This window comes from Accipiter gentilis, chromosome 10, assembly GCF_929443795.1.
Source record: "Accipiter gentilis chromosome 10, bAccGen1.1, whole genome shotgun sequence".
NCBI lineage: Eukaryota > Metazoa > Chordata > Aves > Accipitriformes > Accipitridae > Astur > Astur gentilis.
The window spans coordinates 35036103-35052901 of NC_064889.1; the positions used below are offsets into that span (position 1 = coordinate 35036103).

At 42.1% G+C, this 16799-nt stretch overlaps 1 protein-coding gene across 1 annotated transcript; it reads left to right on the top strand.

The window, feature by feature from the left end:
* Positions 1-10758: 10758 nt before the first annotated feature.
* KIF2B (kinesin family member 2B) lies at positions 10759-15971 on the top strand. The gene is given in 10 exon segments (XM_049812625.1): positions 10759-10765; positions 13357-13539; positions 13542-14096; positions 14099-14179; positions 14182-14286; positions 14873-15192; positions 15194-15365; positions 15368-15427; positions 15430-15576; positions 15631-15971. Coding segments are annotated over 10 exon segments (1971 nt in total).
* The last annotated feature ends 828 nt before the right edge of the window (positions 15972-16799 follow it).

The following is a 16799-nucleotide window of genomic DNA, read 5'->3' on the forward strand; positions in this document are numbered from 1 at the left end:
GGTGACCTAATCCTGAACCTGTATCCTTAGCAGAGCTGCAATGAGCAGAGCAAGGAGAGACTGTAATATGTACCTGCACCCTGGAAAATATTTAAGCAGATATAGCATTGGCTTCAGTATAGCTACTTAAATACCCAAAGTCGAGCTCCAGCTCAAGTGGTTTGCTGGACTATTACCTGAGGTATCAGAATCATCTAGAGTTGCCAGGGAAACCCAGCTACGTGTTTTGTGCAATTGTTCAGTGTGAAACTGCCTTTCCTATTAACAGCAACATCTCTTGGAGTCTGAATGTGCAGCACAGGGTTTCCCTTCTGAGCTGAATTTTGTATTTCAGTTCTCAGCTAGTACAAAGCATTATGTAATTCTCATTTCCAAAACTCTGTAAGTACTGTATATCACAGTAGTTAGTATTGGGAAGTAAAATATTAGTAGAGCAAATACAGTTTCCTAATTTAAATAGATAGATAATATATAAATTTTCTATTGCATCTCTGAACAGGGAATGTCCACAGAGTCAGAGTGGCTGAGGTTGTATGGGACCTCCGGAGACAGACTTGTCCAATCCCCTCTTCAGAGCAGGGTCAGCTAAAGCAGGTTGCTCAGGACCTTCTCCAGTTGGGTTTTCAATTTTTTCAAAAATCAAGACTCTGCAACCTTGCTGAGCAACCTGCTGATGGGTTCTGGATGTGTTAAGGCTTTCAACATAAATAAATTAATCCTTGCTGTAATTCCTTGGAAAACAATGAAGTGAGAGGCGGCAAGCGTTTCTCTGAAGTGCTTGTTTCTCTTCTTTGCATTTTTATATGATGCCTTGCTTAGTCATACTATTTAAAACATCTTTTCAAAGAGCTGTACACAATTGCTCAAATTTATAAAAAAGACAGGGACCTGTGCGTCCAAAAAATAAATGATAGGAACCAACAGGTTACTTGCAGGAGGCTGCACTACTGAGAAGGCTTCAGGAGCTGGCACCTCTCTATGAACACATGGCAGTGTGTTGCTTTCTAGTTGTTCTGCTCAGTCTTATGTTATTCCACAGCAATAAAACCGGAATTTAAGAATTGTGCACTGATCTTTTCCACCAGTGCCTGCAGTACAAGTCTGCTGAACTAAGAGCAATCGAGACAAGGCAGTTCTGTAGGTTCTTCAGCCACTGAATCATGATGTTCAGTGGGTTTCGGGTACTGTGTCTTGTGTATGTTGCTAGCATTAGAGCACAGGTCTTTGCACAGGTTATTCCCCATGCACAATTTACCACATAAATCACCATTTATGAATAAACGCAGCCCTCTCACACAAACTGAGTGGGTCCTGCAAAGGCTTGATCATTGCAACACTAAAATCCAAGTGAGTTTTTTTAGTCAGACTATTAATATTTCAGTAGGGATGCAGACAAGTCCCTTTAATTGCTGATTTCCATCCACTGCCCTCCAACTGTTTCCTTACCTGCTGCTCAGAAGGTTACACATGTGGGGGTTTTTCCCCAGAGTTTTCTGGAGCTGAATGGCAGAGTACTGAGCTCACTGATGCACAGAGAAGCAGGGCCAGAACCCAGCAATTTTTAGGGGTCAGCTTGGCCGTGGCTTTGCAGCCAGGCTTGTCTGCTGCTCAGTCCTGAACTGCTTGTCCAGGGAAGGCTTCAGGTCACATACAGGAGCAGCAGCAGATCTCAGGACCTCCCTGCCTGATAAGGGAATTAATGTCCTTTATCACAGCTGCAGATGGATGCAGAGCACCGTGGCTTTGCACAGGCACTCCCTTCTGCTGCTCTGCAGTAGGTAGCGGACTCAAAATGCTCTTTGCCAGCTTTTCCAATGTCTCTCACGCTTTCTTCCGTGCCTCTCCTGCAGACAAATTGCTGATCCGCAGCCTGGGTAACAAAGCCACGGTCCCTTTCCCTGTTCAAGTACCTTGACATTTCTAGTGGCAAGAGTTGGGGGGGCTGTTCATTTTATATGTATACACATATCATAAATAATGACTCGCTAATTCCAAGGAGGACACCAGTATCAAATCACATCAGCTAAAATGAAGTCAGTCTCCCAGGATGCAAATAAATGTAATCTCTAAAACAGAAGCTTTCTTTGCTGGGTCCTTACGCCAGTTATACTGCTTACGTATTTATCCTGTAAAATACTTCAGGCAGGGATTACCTCTCCCTGCTGTGCTTTACTCAGCACCACACATACAGCTGTCTCTTTATGCAATAATTAATAATAAATCTTCTAGTAATCTGGTTACAACATAATCTTCAGACTGTTACTTCCACTATGTGTGAGATAAAACAAACTAACAGATGATTTTGAGACTCCTGAAGCAGTGTTAGCTGTTTTGGGGTTTTCAGTCACTTCAGTATGGAAAGATTTAGCAAGAAATCTGGATTATGTGGCAGAATATGTGTCTGTGTCTGCTTTTGCTGTTACGCTGGAGTAACCTAAGAATAACTTTTCTGAAGTTATGAGACTTTATATATAATCTCCTTAAGGCAGGAATCTTCTCACATAACTATGTATCATCACTCAGGCAGTGAAACTAAATAAACGCTAATACTTAGCTCTTTGTGGTTACTTCAGGCAGAACATAGGTCTTGTAAACCGTTCGAACAGCACCTCATTAATCAGCAGTATTAGCCTTATGTTAGTTATAAGTGATACATAAGCCTTTTCTGGGCCTCTGCAAAATGCTTAACGTTAACTTCCGTGAAGTGGTTGGACACCATACCTTGCCCATGCATTTATCATAAAATATCATAAAATATCAACTCAGTATTTAGGCAGGCAGCTCTCTATATGGAGCTCTCCTGCCACCTCTTCTCCAGCATCACGCCTGGAGGCTTGGAGGTTGGGTTTCCATCCGATCCATCAGCCAGCACAGGCTCTTCTCCTCCTTGTTCCCCTTCTTACACATCCTGAACTGTCCCATTTGCAAAATTAGGGAAGCCTGAGGGCAGGTCCTGTTTAGAAACAGTGCACATGTGCTTTGGCATCTTATTTGCAGGGATTGTCAAATGCCATGCCTGCTTGCTTTGGATAGATTTTTTGTGGGAGAAAGCAAATTTGAGTATTTGGCTGGCTAGAAAAGGAAAATGCTTGCATTTCTGAATGCATATATAACTGATGATTAGTATTCTACGGTCTTCTAATTCCTTCCTTGTGCATATGTACGTATACCACCACATATGTATACAGACAGGGAGAAAAAAGGAGAGAAAATGAAGCTGACTATATCCAGAACCCTGGTGTAAAACTGGTATCCTGGTTTGTGTACAGTTTGTAATTTAGGAAACTGTTATAACTGGAGTGAGGTTAAGGAAGGGTTGTTTCCAAAGCTCGGAGTGCTGTTTGTATTTGCTGATTAATTCCAAATGAGGGCAGAAGCACTTAAAGGAATACTATAAAGGTACGTTTTCTCTTTTCATTTAGAAACAAAACATCTGAGAAGCATTTATTAGCAAAACATCAACTCCATTTGCACATTTCTAAATAGAATATTAGAGCAACTGAATTTTAATTTTCATGTCTGCAATTTGTTAATATAATTACTGTACAATACAGTTAGGTGCTTTCAGATCTTTCAGTGTTAATTAAAAAGCTAATAACTTGAAAAGCTATAAATACTGAGGTAGAGGGGCTAGTGCTCCAGGCAGTTAATCCTTTATTTGTCATTTACTAAGGATCCTTTTACTAGAAGGCAAGGCTTTATACTGAGTGTAGCACTTTGTGATTCAACTCCTCCTCGCTACCTGGTAGATATTGCCACCATGCACAAGCAGTACAGCGTTTGATTCCCTAGCGCAAATCGACATATTCACAGCTAAATGCAAGCAGAAAACAGAAGAGATTCCACCCCTTTAGCCCATTAAATTTTCTTCCTTCTTTGCTTTCATTTCCTCTGCCCCCTCTAGACCTACCTGCCTATCTATGGATTGGTACTTGGCACAACGTGAAACAGTTCTCTTCTGGCTCCTTCGAAAGCACGTATCCAGCTGGCAGTGGAGTGCTTTTGTAGCTTGTTATGTAGGAACCATGAGAAACTCTCTGAAATGCTATCAACCACACCAAGAGCAGTGGTGTGTGTTTGTCAGAGGATGTATCCTTGCAGCTCCTTGCTGTGGCTGCAGCTCTGGGCCTCAGGGCCAGCAGTTCTAGGAAATACACTTTGATCAGCGCTCGTTGGAAATGGTTGAGGTATTTACATTTTCAATTTTGGAGAAAATTTTACTGGTGCCAAATTAAAGAAGGAAAGCCAATATTTAGAATTTCTTGCTGGAATCTCTACTACTGTGCGTGTCCTGAAACAACTCATTGGGGTTCCCAACCAGCACATACTTCGTTGGGACTGCCCAGGTGATAAAGTTCACTTTGCACCACTACGTTGGTCTAAATCGGCAGACCAGCATGCACAGGGCTAACCACAGCTAAAGGGAAAAATACTCTGTGATCGTCATGCAGTGTCTCAAAGTAGTATAATTCATGCCTTATTCCTGCAAACCACTTAAATTCTGGTAGGCTAGAATATGAAGCACTTTTTTCTATGCAGTGTTTACTCTTTAGTCAATGGAAATGGAAGAAAGATTTTATTTAAATGTAGTGATCCTGTTTCTAAATTAACCTTGTCTGGATATAGCCTGGTTTTAATAGAGTGGCTCGTGATCTCTGTTGGTAGGGGAGAAAAATGCTTTGCATTAAACATATTGTGGTCTGGTGCTGATTGTTTTAAATGTTCTAAAATAAGACATCTATTTTAACAGAAAATGGACTTGCTCTTCAGGTATGTAAATGAAGCACAAACAAATGAGGCTGTGCTACCTCACAGAAGGAAAAGTTGTGTTTTAAATTCTAATCAAACAGTAACATTATGCTAGATAACATACACAGCCGGATACACACACGCACAACACAAAGCAGCTGCGCCTGAGGCAGATTTTTAAAACAAGCCAAGGAGACAAACGTTGGAACTGGGAAACAACATTCCCTCTTACCAAAGACAATGCTTAATGGCGTACCTCAGCATTGTTTCAGCACATAGGCATTTACCTAACGGAAATCATTAATTCTGCCCAGCATTTTTGAAGAATAACTTGATGACGAGCTTCCTAAAAGGCACTCAAAGGAAGCACTGCTTTCTGCAGTCGGTTCAAATTGTTTAATGTTTGTCAAACTTAAATTGCATTTGAAGGATACATTGTGAGTAATGGATTCTCCTGCTATTTACACATGGGCAAGGCTGCACAGCCATTCCATGCTGCAGTTTATTGCACTGCATTATGTATGAGGTGGTTTTGCAAGCAGATACATAAACACAAAACGGGGGAGGGAGGAAAAACGTAAGAAAGCAGATTCGTGTATTGTCCAGTATACAACTGTTAGGAATAATTTAGAAAACATTTAAACACTCATATGTGCAAATATTTGGAACTGTAGCTCTGAAATGAGTTATTTACTGCATGCTTAGCAGAGTACATTGTAGCTTTACCATGAAGCAACTCCTCCTTCTGTTAGAATTAGCTTATAGCTACTGCACTGCTGTTACATGACACCGACAATTCCAATAGCCTTTATTGAAAATGGAGGGTCACATCCTAAAAAGAGCTACGCTCTTTCATTTCTCCTTGCTTTAAGGGGATTTTAGGTGTTAAGTCCATTTGTAAACCTGCTGTTCAAACTGTTAAGATGTAGGTGTGTAGCTAGTAAGAAATGCCAAATGGCTAAAAAGCACCCACTGTGCATCGATTTTCAACAGGCATTAGGGTATGCTCTGCTTAGGGATTTATTGGTAAGTCCTACTAAGCTACCCTCTAGGTAGTCAAATAACTATGCTATTCTGGTTGTGAGCACTAACAGGAGATGTTTAACACCTCACAGAGCTAGATTCTCCCAGGCTGATGGCACATTTCTTACAGAGTAGCACTTAGCTGGTCCAGCGGGGCCTCGTCTAAGTCAGCTCATTCCCTCGGTAATGTCAAGGAAAGTGTAACGGCTGATGAGAGTCATTGCTTACCCATGGGAGTCCACAGAGCTTACAGTCTGGCACTGCAATAGGACTAATCAGAATAAATTATCACTTCAAGTGAGGAAGGATGTCAGAATTTGGCTCTTTATCACTAGTTAGGTTACTGCCTTGGAACTTGGCATCCGTATAGCTGGGAATCACCACTGTGTTGATCACAAGACGTTGGCATCTTGTCAGTACAGTTCCTTGGCTTTGAGAGTATCATCTAGCTTGGAAGGGTTCATTCCTATTTCTTTCAACCTCCCAAATGCTGTGCTGAACTGAAGGTGGTTATGGCTTTCCTGGATGAGCTGTCATGCAGAGCAAAAGGAGATACAGCACATTGCAAACCAGAGCTACTATTTAGACTTTTTGTATCTGAATATGGAATCCAATGTCAGAATCTGTGATTCTCCAGGGAGACTGTCTGAACATGGACATGTTGTCTGGGTATAAATTGTTGTCTGTTAGTTCTGGAACAAGCTAACTAACGAGCACTGCCTTGGTATAGGAGTCAGAGAAGCATTTTATAAAAGAGATTGGAAGGGACCTGACAGCCATTACAATGAAAGATACCAAAGCTGCTTCTCCAAAGATGCTTCCCTCATAGCACGTGCTGTATCCTAAATGTCTATAATATTTTTAGAGGCTGCTTTGATTCATCACCTACCATACTGTATTATTACATGTTGCACTTACAGTCCACTGCTTCATATAACACTGTTTTAATACCAAACACATACACAGCCCTTTATAAGAATTAAGTCTTGTGAAGGCTGTGACGGATTCCAAGATGTTTTTCTATGATTTGCCTAAGATGGGTAGAGACATGAAATACTTTTTCTGAGCTCACTGATTCCCTTTGGCAGGGTTAAGCTTAGAACTCAAGATATTACTCCTTTCCCACACCTCTTAACAAAATCCAGACCACGCTGCCCCTTCTAACAAAGAAGCAAAGAGACAACTCAACAGTCTCTTGTGCAAGCTCTAATTCAGATCCCCATAGGCTCCTGTGACTATTTATCCTCACACGTTATGTCCTTAACTTGGCAGGAGAAATAAACGTAACCAGCCAAAAACATTTCTAAACTATACCTGGCAGGCTCGATCCCTCGCAGTGTTTCATCCCTTCGGTAGGTTGGAATTACTACTAATATACTTAAAAAATACTAGTCCGTGGTAGAAATAGATTAATTCTAGACAATGCTAATATTGTACACAAGAGCATGAGGATTGATAGTCCGTACACAAGAGCATGAGGATTGATAGTCCTTGTAATCTCTTATCTAAACATAGAAGAGCTGCATATGCTGTTCATAAAGCACTGAAATCAATCATTATAGTGGCAGACAGGTAATTGGGAAGCAAGCTCCTACTTATGCAGACCAAGAGAGGATAACAGCCTTCAGCAGGTTTTTTTTCAAAAAATTATTCTCTGTCTCAGCTTTCAAACTTCAAAATCTAAAGCGAGTCACTTAAAATCCATGTGTGAGCACTCAGGTAGCGTGACTTTCAGAACTGCAAAAACCTTGTATTCCCCACAACTTCGACGAGTATGAAAGTTATCCAACACTTCAGGTAGAAAGACCTAGAAATGTGGGGTGCCAGAGTTTGACGTTGATTGCTTGGTACCTAACTGCATGGAGGGTGGTTCAGAATTGTATATCCTGGTAACCAATAAAAACCAGCTATGTCTGCATGGCTCTAAGAGCAGGATCAGATTTTAATTAACATTTGTTAAGTCCTTTGAAATGTTAAGGCTTAAAATAATTATATGACTGCACAGCTCCATAATTTTTTTTAATGAAAGTCTTGTAAAGGGGATCTTGGAGCATTTAAGAACAACTCTGTTTACACATTCAGCCAGATGAGGTTAGTCAGAAAGATTCAGTAATTAGAAAGAGTTTGTTACTAAAAGCTTCTCCATATATTAAACATTAACAGAATGTATCTAACTATGAAATGAATTAGACCTAACTAAACTGTTGTATGAATTAGCAGTATTCACTCTCTGATTTTCAGATTAGTTACATTAATTTTAAATACTGCTTTCTGCCAGGAAGAGACTAGTAAATACATAATAATAAAAATTGACTGTGCCTCATTGAAATGTTGAGAAAAGAATATACTGCCTTTTTTTTGGTTTTGGTGGGGGTTTTTTTGTGGTAACTTATTGTAACACAACTTCCATTGAGTTTGCTTGTGTTTATCCTTTTTTATGACGACACTAATGATTATTTTTCTTAGTTTTTTATTGCTTCGTGAGATGAATGAAAGTTGTTTCTATTGCTTAGAGAAGCACAGTTTAGCTCTAATGGAAATCTATGCAGTTGGCAATGGTCCCACTTCTCTACACAACATTATTCAAGTCCTCTAAGCCCCTCAGTATGGTAGACCCCATCTGCGCTTTCGTACTCACAGAACAGCAGTTGTTTCCCTTATCAAGGCTTGTGGTTTGTTTTATTTTTGTGTGTGTGTGTGTGTTGGGTTTGTTTTTAGTTTGTTGGGTTTTTTTTTTACAAATTGTGATCAGGATCTTGGTCTTCCAAGGAGCTTGTGTGTGGGCAGATCTGCGTATCCATACTGCTCCTATGAAGTGTGAAATACAAACTGATATTTGCCTCATCACGTTTCATCTGAATTCTGTGGGGTTTGGCAGAAAGAACTGGTTGTCTGTATTAATGTTGCAGGTTGCGACCACAGCTTTTTGCACATAGGGTGAGCTGACAGTTAGCTTGGTAACAGTGGAAAAGCAGCAGAAGAAATGTGGGGTGGTTTTGTTTCTTTTTTTTACATCCTGTGATAGTAAAGCATCTTCTTTTAACAGACCGTGCATTATATCTTTGCTGGTGCACATTGCATTTATTCTCTGATGACTCATAGCAAGATTGCAAATCCTCTACTTTCTTTCTTAATGCAGTAGTCTTTTAAAAAGTACAAACAAAAAAATTCATGTATGTTTGCAAATTATTTGAAGGGTGTTTGAATAAGTTACAAGGTTTTAAGCTATTGCACAGTATGTGTTAGAGTTTGTTTCAGGGTTTCTTTGTAGATAAACAAAAGCTTTAAAGACTCTGGAAAAAGACTGGTCCCCTCCCCTCTCTGTCCTCTTCCCTTCGCTTCCTCTCCCTTCCCTTCCCACTGAAGAAAAATTGTCTTTTTCTGGAAATATTTATATGCTGTTCAGCACAACAGAGTCCTGATTTTAACATAAGGCCTTTAGATGCCACCTTAATGCCGGTCCATAAATAACCATCCCTAAAAATACCTGTGGACATGAATCTTGATTAAACCCCAGCATCTGTGTCTGCGGCAAAATTTCCTTTTGACAGTTCTTCAACTCTAATCCAACATAAACTTTTTGCTATATTACAGGATAACTACCTCCTACCATGATAACAATTCAGCCTTTTCTGTCCAGATATGTGCTTCTCTCCTCCAGGACACTGCAGGGAAGTTGGAGCACCAAAGCAGTAATTTCATGTTCATTTACTACTTCGGATCTGAAAACCAGGTGAAATTATTATCAAAACATCCTCTTCCTTTGGGTCCTGATTTAAGACGGCACTTGGCTAGGAGAACTGGAAGGGGGCTTTGGTCTCCACATGTGTTTGGGATGGCAAGGGAAACTGCTCTGGTATCCCAGGGTGACCGTGGGAGCAGGCGGTTCCCCTTCGCTGAGATTAGGGCTGTGGCTGTGACATTCCACATTTGACAAGGACTTAAGCACCTCTCTGAGGTAACACGTGTGCAGGCACGCTTGTACTTTATGAAGAGGGTTTTACACTTCTTTTTTAAATTACTGGTTAATTGATCATTGTGCTGGTTTAATCTCTCATTTTCCCCATCTGTGTTGGATGATAAAAGCTGCTTGTAAATGCATAGCCATCAAAACCATTAATATTTGTCAGAGTTTAAAACATGTAATCTCAAGCCAAGTACAGTCTTTTCTCTTTTTTAAAAGCATATTCTTTATAAAAGAGGCAATTGCATAAATTGTAGTTCTCTTGTGTAGAAAATCACACATGATTACTTGAGCAATTAGGTGCCAACGTGAACAGGGAGCAGCAAGGCACTCCTGGGAGTGACTTACAGTGCAATATTGCACAAGATGGTGCTGTTAGAGTAAGGTTGAAGGCTGAGAGCTGTTAAATGCAGGAGGTGAGAATTACTGCACTATAATTCGCAGGCTTCGGTGTCTTATTAGAATTATAAAATAGCCCTATGCAAATATTTTTTAAAGATGTAAGGCAAATAATCAGACATAACTGGCGCCACAGCTCAACTAAGGATCCTAAAGTCTTAAACAGCAACATCGGAAAAGTAAAGGAAAACACCTGGGTTATTTTAAATTGATTAAAATAATCAAATATGAGTGCATTTGAAATGTTTGCTTCTAGTTGCTTTGTCAGTTAGCCAGTGTATTTGCCTGTCACAACGTCTGCAGAACTCCCCTGTTCAGTTTTCTCCTAGAGGCATCTCTTCCCAGTGCAGGGGCAGCTGAAGTCCCTATAAAAACAGGGGTTTGGTCATCCATGTTTTAGGAGCTTTCTTACAAGGATTAATCCATTATATAAATGACTGAAGCAGATGCACAGTATTGCCATTTTGAAAGGTATGCTCTAGTTTTGAGTTCCTAGCTTTAACAGTCACTGTGCTGAATTTATACCTTTACCTGAAGTAGAACTCACCGAGGTCTGCAGTTATCTGTAGCCTCCAAATAGCAGACTGCTCCATTTCCCATTAAAATGTTAAATCTGTGCGCTAATGGCAGGTCAGCCATTATCATTACATATATGACCTGAAAATCAAAGCCAGCCCCTCTAAAACCAAACATGCTGATACAAGCAAGCACATCCTTATTGTTAGAAAAATACTTGAATTTCACCAGATGGGATCTCAATAAAGAGTAGTTAGTGGTTTGTTCAAGAAAGGACAATTGATGAGTGCTTTCTGTGAAAGAAGGGCTAGGATATAGGCTGAGCTGACGAAGAACTAAATCAACTTCAGGTTGTGTGGCTGTGCCAGGCAAGCAGAGAAGCCTGGTGCGATGTAATGAGCTCAACAGCTGCTAGGTGTCAATTTGCAACAATGCTATAAAAAAGCTGATTTGATGTTTTGTCTCATGGGAGATTCATATTTAAAACACATATTTGGATATTTATGTTCTCCAGAATGCTTCTCTAAGAAAGGTCAAAAAATTGTGCCTGACGAATAGCATAATTTCTGAGTTTATTTTTTGGCAAGTTACACCACTGGCAATTTGCTGGTTTTGTAAATAAACCAATATGTACCAATTTTATCTTTTTATTTACTTAGCATAAGGTCCAACCATGAGAAATATTGGCATCTTTGGCTCCTTTTTGGGTCAAAGGATTTGAAGTGTGGTTGTCTTATTTACTAAGTATATTATCATAGATCCAAAATTATCCTGACCCCACACTGAGGTTATATTACCTTTTCCATACAAGGAATGTACTACTGATAGTATTTGGAAGTCCCCTGTTTTTTCTTCAGTATTTATTTGGGCTGAAGATTTGTATTCTAAGGAGCATTGGAATATGAATCTCGATCTAACTGAAATTCAGTGGCAACCCTCAATCAGTTAGGCTCCCTTAAAAATCCATCTTTCTCTGAGCACTGCTGTAATAAGCCTAGTAACACTCCCCAAATTAGATTTCTCTTACAGTTATTTGGGGCTATTTCAATACTTTTACAAAATTGAGTCATCTCTTACAACGATATCACTAATTAAAACCAAGATGAGCAACTGCTTACACAGCTTGGTGGGTATGACTGCAGAGTTACTCGAGCACATGTTACAGCATATGTATCCTCTAGGAACATCAGATGAATAAAAGTCGTTAAGCTATCCAAGAGCAAATGTCAAATTCCTCACGCAAAAGCTTGACTGAACTCTGATGCCCGTCTGAGATTCTAAAAAGGTCTCCAAACATTAAACAGAAAAGGCAGTTTGCCACAAGGATTGATTTCATTATATCCCTCTGGCCCATTCATGGGATACTGCTGCAGCCTCCTACTCCGGGGTGCTTTGACCTCGGGATCCAACAAAAGAATTTAAGCAAGGACTTGTAGTAAGAGAGACAACGTTGCCATGGAAAGCTGAACAAGCCTTTAAAATCACAGCTTCACTCTACCCTATATCCCTGGCGCTCTGGATTTCTTCAAGCTTATCTAACAGTGTACATGGCAGGCTTTTATCTCCAAAATTTAGCCAACAAGTTGCTGTCGGTTTACTACTCTGCATCCTTCATCAGGCTGGCATTATGATGGACACCCAAGAACTAGATCTCTTTATAACAGTGACATAATTTCCCCACATACAAGTGTTTTGAATTACATTTAAAGCGCATTCAAAGGTATGAGGATTTAGCTGAGCACAGGTAGCTGAAAGCAACAGTAGTCATGGTGCCTACGTCTCCAGACAAAAAATGTGAACATTAATTGCCCTCCTTCAAGAAATTATAGCACACCTTAATTGGTGTTTTGGCTCCACAGGGTTGGTAAGTAAGGACACCCAAGATTCTCCTTATTGTTAAGTTTTGGTGATCTCAGACTGCCTGAATTCATCATTTTAAGTTACCAGTCAAAAGGCAAGAACAAACGGAGATAATTCTAAAATAAACCTCCCGAACTGGTTTTATTTGCTTCAGGCTTATGTAAGTTTACCACTATTTCTGCAAGCGTTCTTCTTGGGGCTATTGCAGCATTTGAATATTTTTGTAAATAACAGTCCTTGTCACTGAAGGTCTGAATCTACCTGCCAAAACGAACCAAAAATCTTATGTAAGCCAAGATGTTAAAAAGATTTTCCTGTAGCCAGAACTCTGAAAGTCTCTATTCAGGAATCCAGATTACTGAAGAGTGTTACAGAAATTGATTAAAAATATCATCAGCTGTTCTAGTTATCAAAACGATATCAAACTCTTCCTTATGGATGCGGATGTACCCACTGCACTTACACTGCAATTCTATTTTTCTTTCATCTTCTATTGAGCCCATTCTTTCTCAAGCAGGATTTCAAGGCATCCAAAGCCTTTTAAAAGAATTCAATATTTATGTTCAAGGTAATTGAAAAACAACGTGTTGTTTTCTGCATTTTTGTGTGGTCACTGCAGGACAAAAAGGGCTCTCCTGAGTCTCTGCGCTTGTGTCACTGCTATAAATTCTTGTGTCACTGGCATTAGCTTAACACAACGTGACTGATCTAATTAGACACGATGTGTCCCAGCAGCTGCACGCCAGCCTGGAAACTCAAATAGGCCCTTTCAGGTGACAGTAGCTTTGCATGGTCCTTCCACCCATAGCAGCTGATTAAAAACATATATATTTTCAACCTTGAAGCTGAACCCCTACCACAGCCCCTCGGGGGGGTCACCTGGGCCATTGTGACACAGTGTGGGGCACAGGCAGTGCTGAGCCCCACGGGACCCCCACAGCCAGGGGCAAGCTCCAGCCCTGCCTGCCCCAGCCAGGACCCGGCACTGGTGATGGAGCTCCACGAAAGCACTTCCAGCATCACTGTGGAGCCAACAAGAGCAAGCAGGTGGATCTCCAGCTCATATTTGCCCTTAACCCTCACCGGGCGCCGAGGAGCATGTCCATGACCGGCATCGAGGCCCCACTATCAGCAAAAGGGGACCAGAGCCTGCCGAGTGAATGGCTGTCACAGCCCATCAAAGTGAAGAAGCCATCTGGGGACAGCAGGGGCCCCGTGGCTGCCCGGTCTGGCTCCAGGGTCTGCAGACCCAGGTGGACATCACCATTTTGGCAGCAGATAGAAAGGCTGCGAGAACACTGGGAATGCTGGCAGCTGGAGATGTGGGAGCAGCAAGGCCAGCAGGCCACTGCTTCCCTCCACCCCGGGACAGATGTGATGGCCATGATCCAGAAGTGCCACAGCCACCTGGACTGCGAGGCACTGTGGGCCACCACACCATGCCGGCCCCATTGCATCCGCGTGTGCGTTCGGAAGCAGACACTGAACCTACAGGAGGCTAAGCTCAATGAATTCGATGTAGTGACAGTGCTCTGCCATGACTTGGTGATGGTGCATGAAGCGAAGCAGAAGCCAGACCTCACCAGCCCTTCCGCTTTGACCACACTTTTGATGATTGTGCCACCAATGCGCTGGTGTACAGGCACACTGCCCAACCCCTGGTGGAGACCGTTTCCAGGGCAGTAAGGCTACCTGCTTCGCCTGTGCCCAGGCAGGCAGCGGCAAGACACACACCATGAGGGGAAGTTTCTCTATCAAGAACTCTGAGCCCTCCTGTCGTGGTTTAACCCCAGCCAGCAACTAAGCACCACGCAGCCGCTCACTCACTCCCCCCCACCCAGTGGGATGGGGGAGAAAATCGGGAAAAGAAGCAAAACCCGTGGGTTGAGATAAGAACGGTTTAATAGAACAGAAAAGAAGAAACCAATAATGATAATGATAACACTAATAAAATGACAACAGTAGTAATAAAAGGATTGGAATGTACAAATGATGCACAGTGCAATTGCTCACCACCCACTGACCGACACCCAGCTAGTCCCCGAGCGGCGATTCCCCACGCCCCCTTCCCAGTTCCTATACTGGATGGGACGCCCCATGGTATGGAATACACCGTTGGCCAGTTCGGGTCAGCTGCCCTGGCTGTGTCCTGTGCCAACTTCTTGTGCCCCTCCAGCTTTCTCGCTGGCTGGGCATCAGAAGCTGAAAAATCCTTGACTTTAGTCTAAACACTACTTAGCAACAACTGAAAACATCAGCGTTATCAACATTCTTCACATACTGAACTCAAAACACAGCACCGTACCAGCTACTAGGAAGACAGTTAACTCTATCCCAGCTGAAACCAGGACAGATCCAAAGAGATCTATGTCCTGGTTGCCGAGGATGTCTTCCACAGGCTGCAGGACCCCAGCTGCCAGAAACTGGAGCTTTGAGTCTATGGGGCCTTCTTTGAGATTTATGGGAGCAAAGCGTTTGACCTTCTGAACTGGAAGCAGCAGCTCAGAGTGCTGGAAGATGGTAAACAGCAAATCCAAGTGGTGGGCCTGTGGGAGGAAAAAGTCACCAGCGTGGAAGATGTCATCAAGCTAATTGAAACAGTTAGCAAGTGTCGCACATCAGGCAAGACCTCTGCCAACACTCACCCCTCCCGGAGCCATGCTGTCTTCCAGATCATACTCAAAGAAGAGATGGCATTTGTACGCCAAGTTTTCCTCGATTGCTTTGGCTGGGAATGAGCGAGAAGCTGAGATCTCCACTGCAGACAGGCAAACAAGGCTGGAGGGGGCTGACACCAATAAAAGCCTCTTGGGACTCAAAGAGTGTGTCCGGGTATTGAGGCATAACAGAGCCTACACCCGTTCAGGGCTAGCAAACTCACCCAGGTCCTGAGGGACTCATTTATAGGGGAAAACTCTGTACCTGCATGATTGTCACTGTCTCTCCAGGAATGACATCCTCCGAGCACACCCTTAACGCCCTACGGTATGCCAGCCATGTGAAGGATCTGGTGGTGAATTTAAATTCTCTTGGACAGCCCTGTCAGGAGGTATTCAGGTTCCTGTGTCAGCTGAAAGATGTGAAGAAACGGTGGACTATGCAGAACTGTCCCAGGACAGCAGAGTTACAGCTATTTGGGGTTCAGGCAGACAAGGAAGTCTCCCCTCAGTTATTTACTTTCAGTACTGGGGGGGAAACACAGAAGAGAAAAGAGGTGGATGAGAACATGCTTCTGGAGAAGCATCGGGAATGTCTGCAATGGTTTAAAGTATTCTTAGAAGCGGCTGGGGAAATAGACTACGATGTAGATTTTTACGCTGCACAGTTTGAATCAGTTCTGGGTCAAAAAATTGGCATCCTGACCAAGATCCAAGAAAAAGTCAGATTATTCCGGTCAGCTCTTTGCAAGGAAGAACAGGGCAGCAACCAGAGCTGCATGAAGAGATCCCGTATGCCGTAAGCTGTGCTGGAGACCCCTGAACCCTGAAACTGCTGGAAAATGAGAGCTGTTATGATGCCACTGTGTAAACTACCCCACAACTCAAATGCTTAAAAAATCTTAAATAGTGTCTCCAGGGATATTTTGGTTGGTTTTGTTCTTGAAAATAGTGAGTTAGACACATAGGAAAATACGACAGTGTTGTTTCCAGGTATTTTTCACTGTAGAAAGCAAAAATGTGCAGTTGTGAGGATCTAACTTGTAGGAAAAGGCAAGAATTTACAAAAAAAGTACCTCACTTCATCAGGGCAGGTTTCCTCCTCGTGCTTGTTATATATATACACATATACACACACACATATATACTTGCCTAGATGGAGCCTGCTTCAGAGTTGTGTCAAACTGCACCAAAATGAAAGTCGCGTTCCCAGGGTAGGAGGCATTTTGAGTGATTTAAAAGGGCATTAGAGTGCAAAGCACTGTCATTTCTGAGTGTGATATATTTGGGAAATTAGGGTTATTTTGTCATGGTATAAGCAGTGGCTTTTTTATAGCATCAGCTCGCTTTTTTTCCTCTCTCCCTCTCTATCTTTCTTTCTTAACTGTATTCTCAAGAGACATTAAAAGAAAAAGATGCTAGAACCTGCATTCATAAAAATCAGACTAAAGATCATGGCACTTGCCTGACCAGTGGGGAGAAGATACGCCTGCAAGGTTTGCAGAGGGAAGTAGGAGAGTCAGTGCCCTGTATCAGAGGCCCAATGAGGGGAGATTTGCCGGATCAAAGGGTCAGAAAAGCTGCATCCAGCAAAGCACCATCAGATAGCCCGTATCAGTGCGACAGTGGCA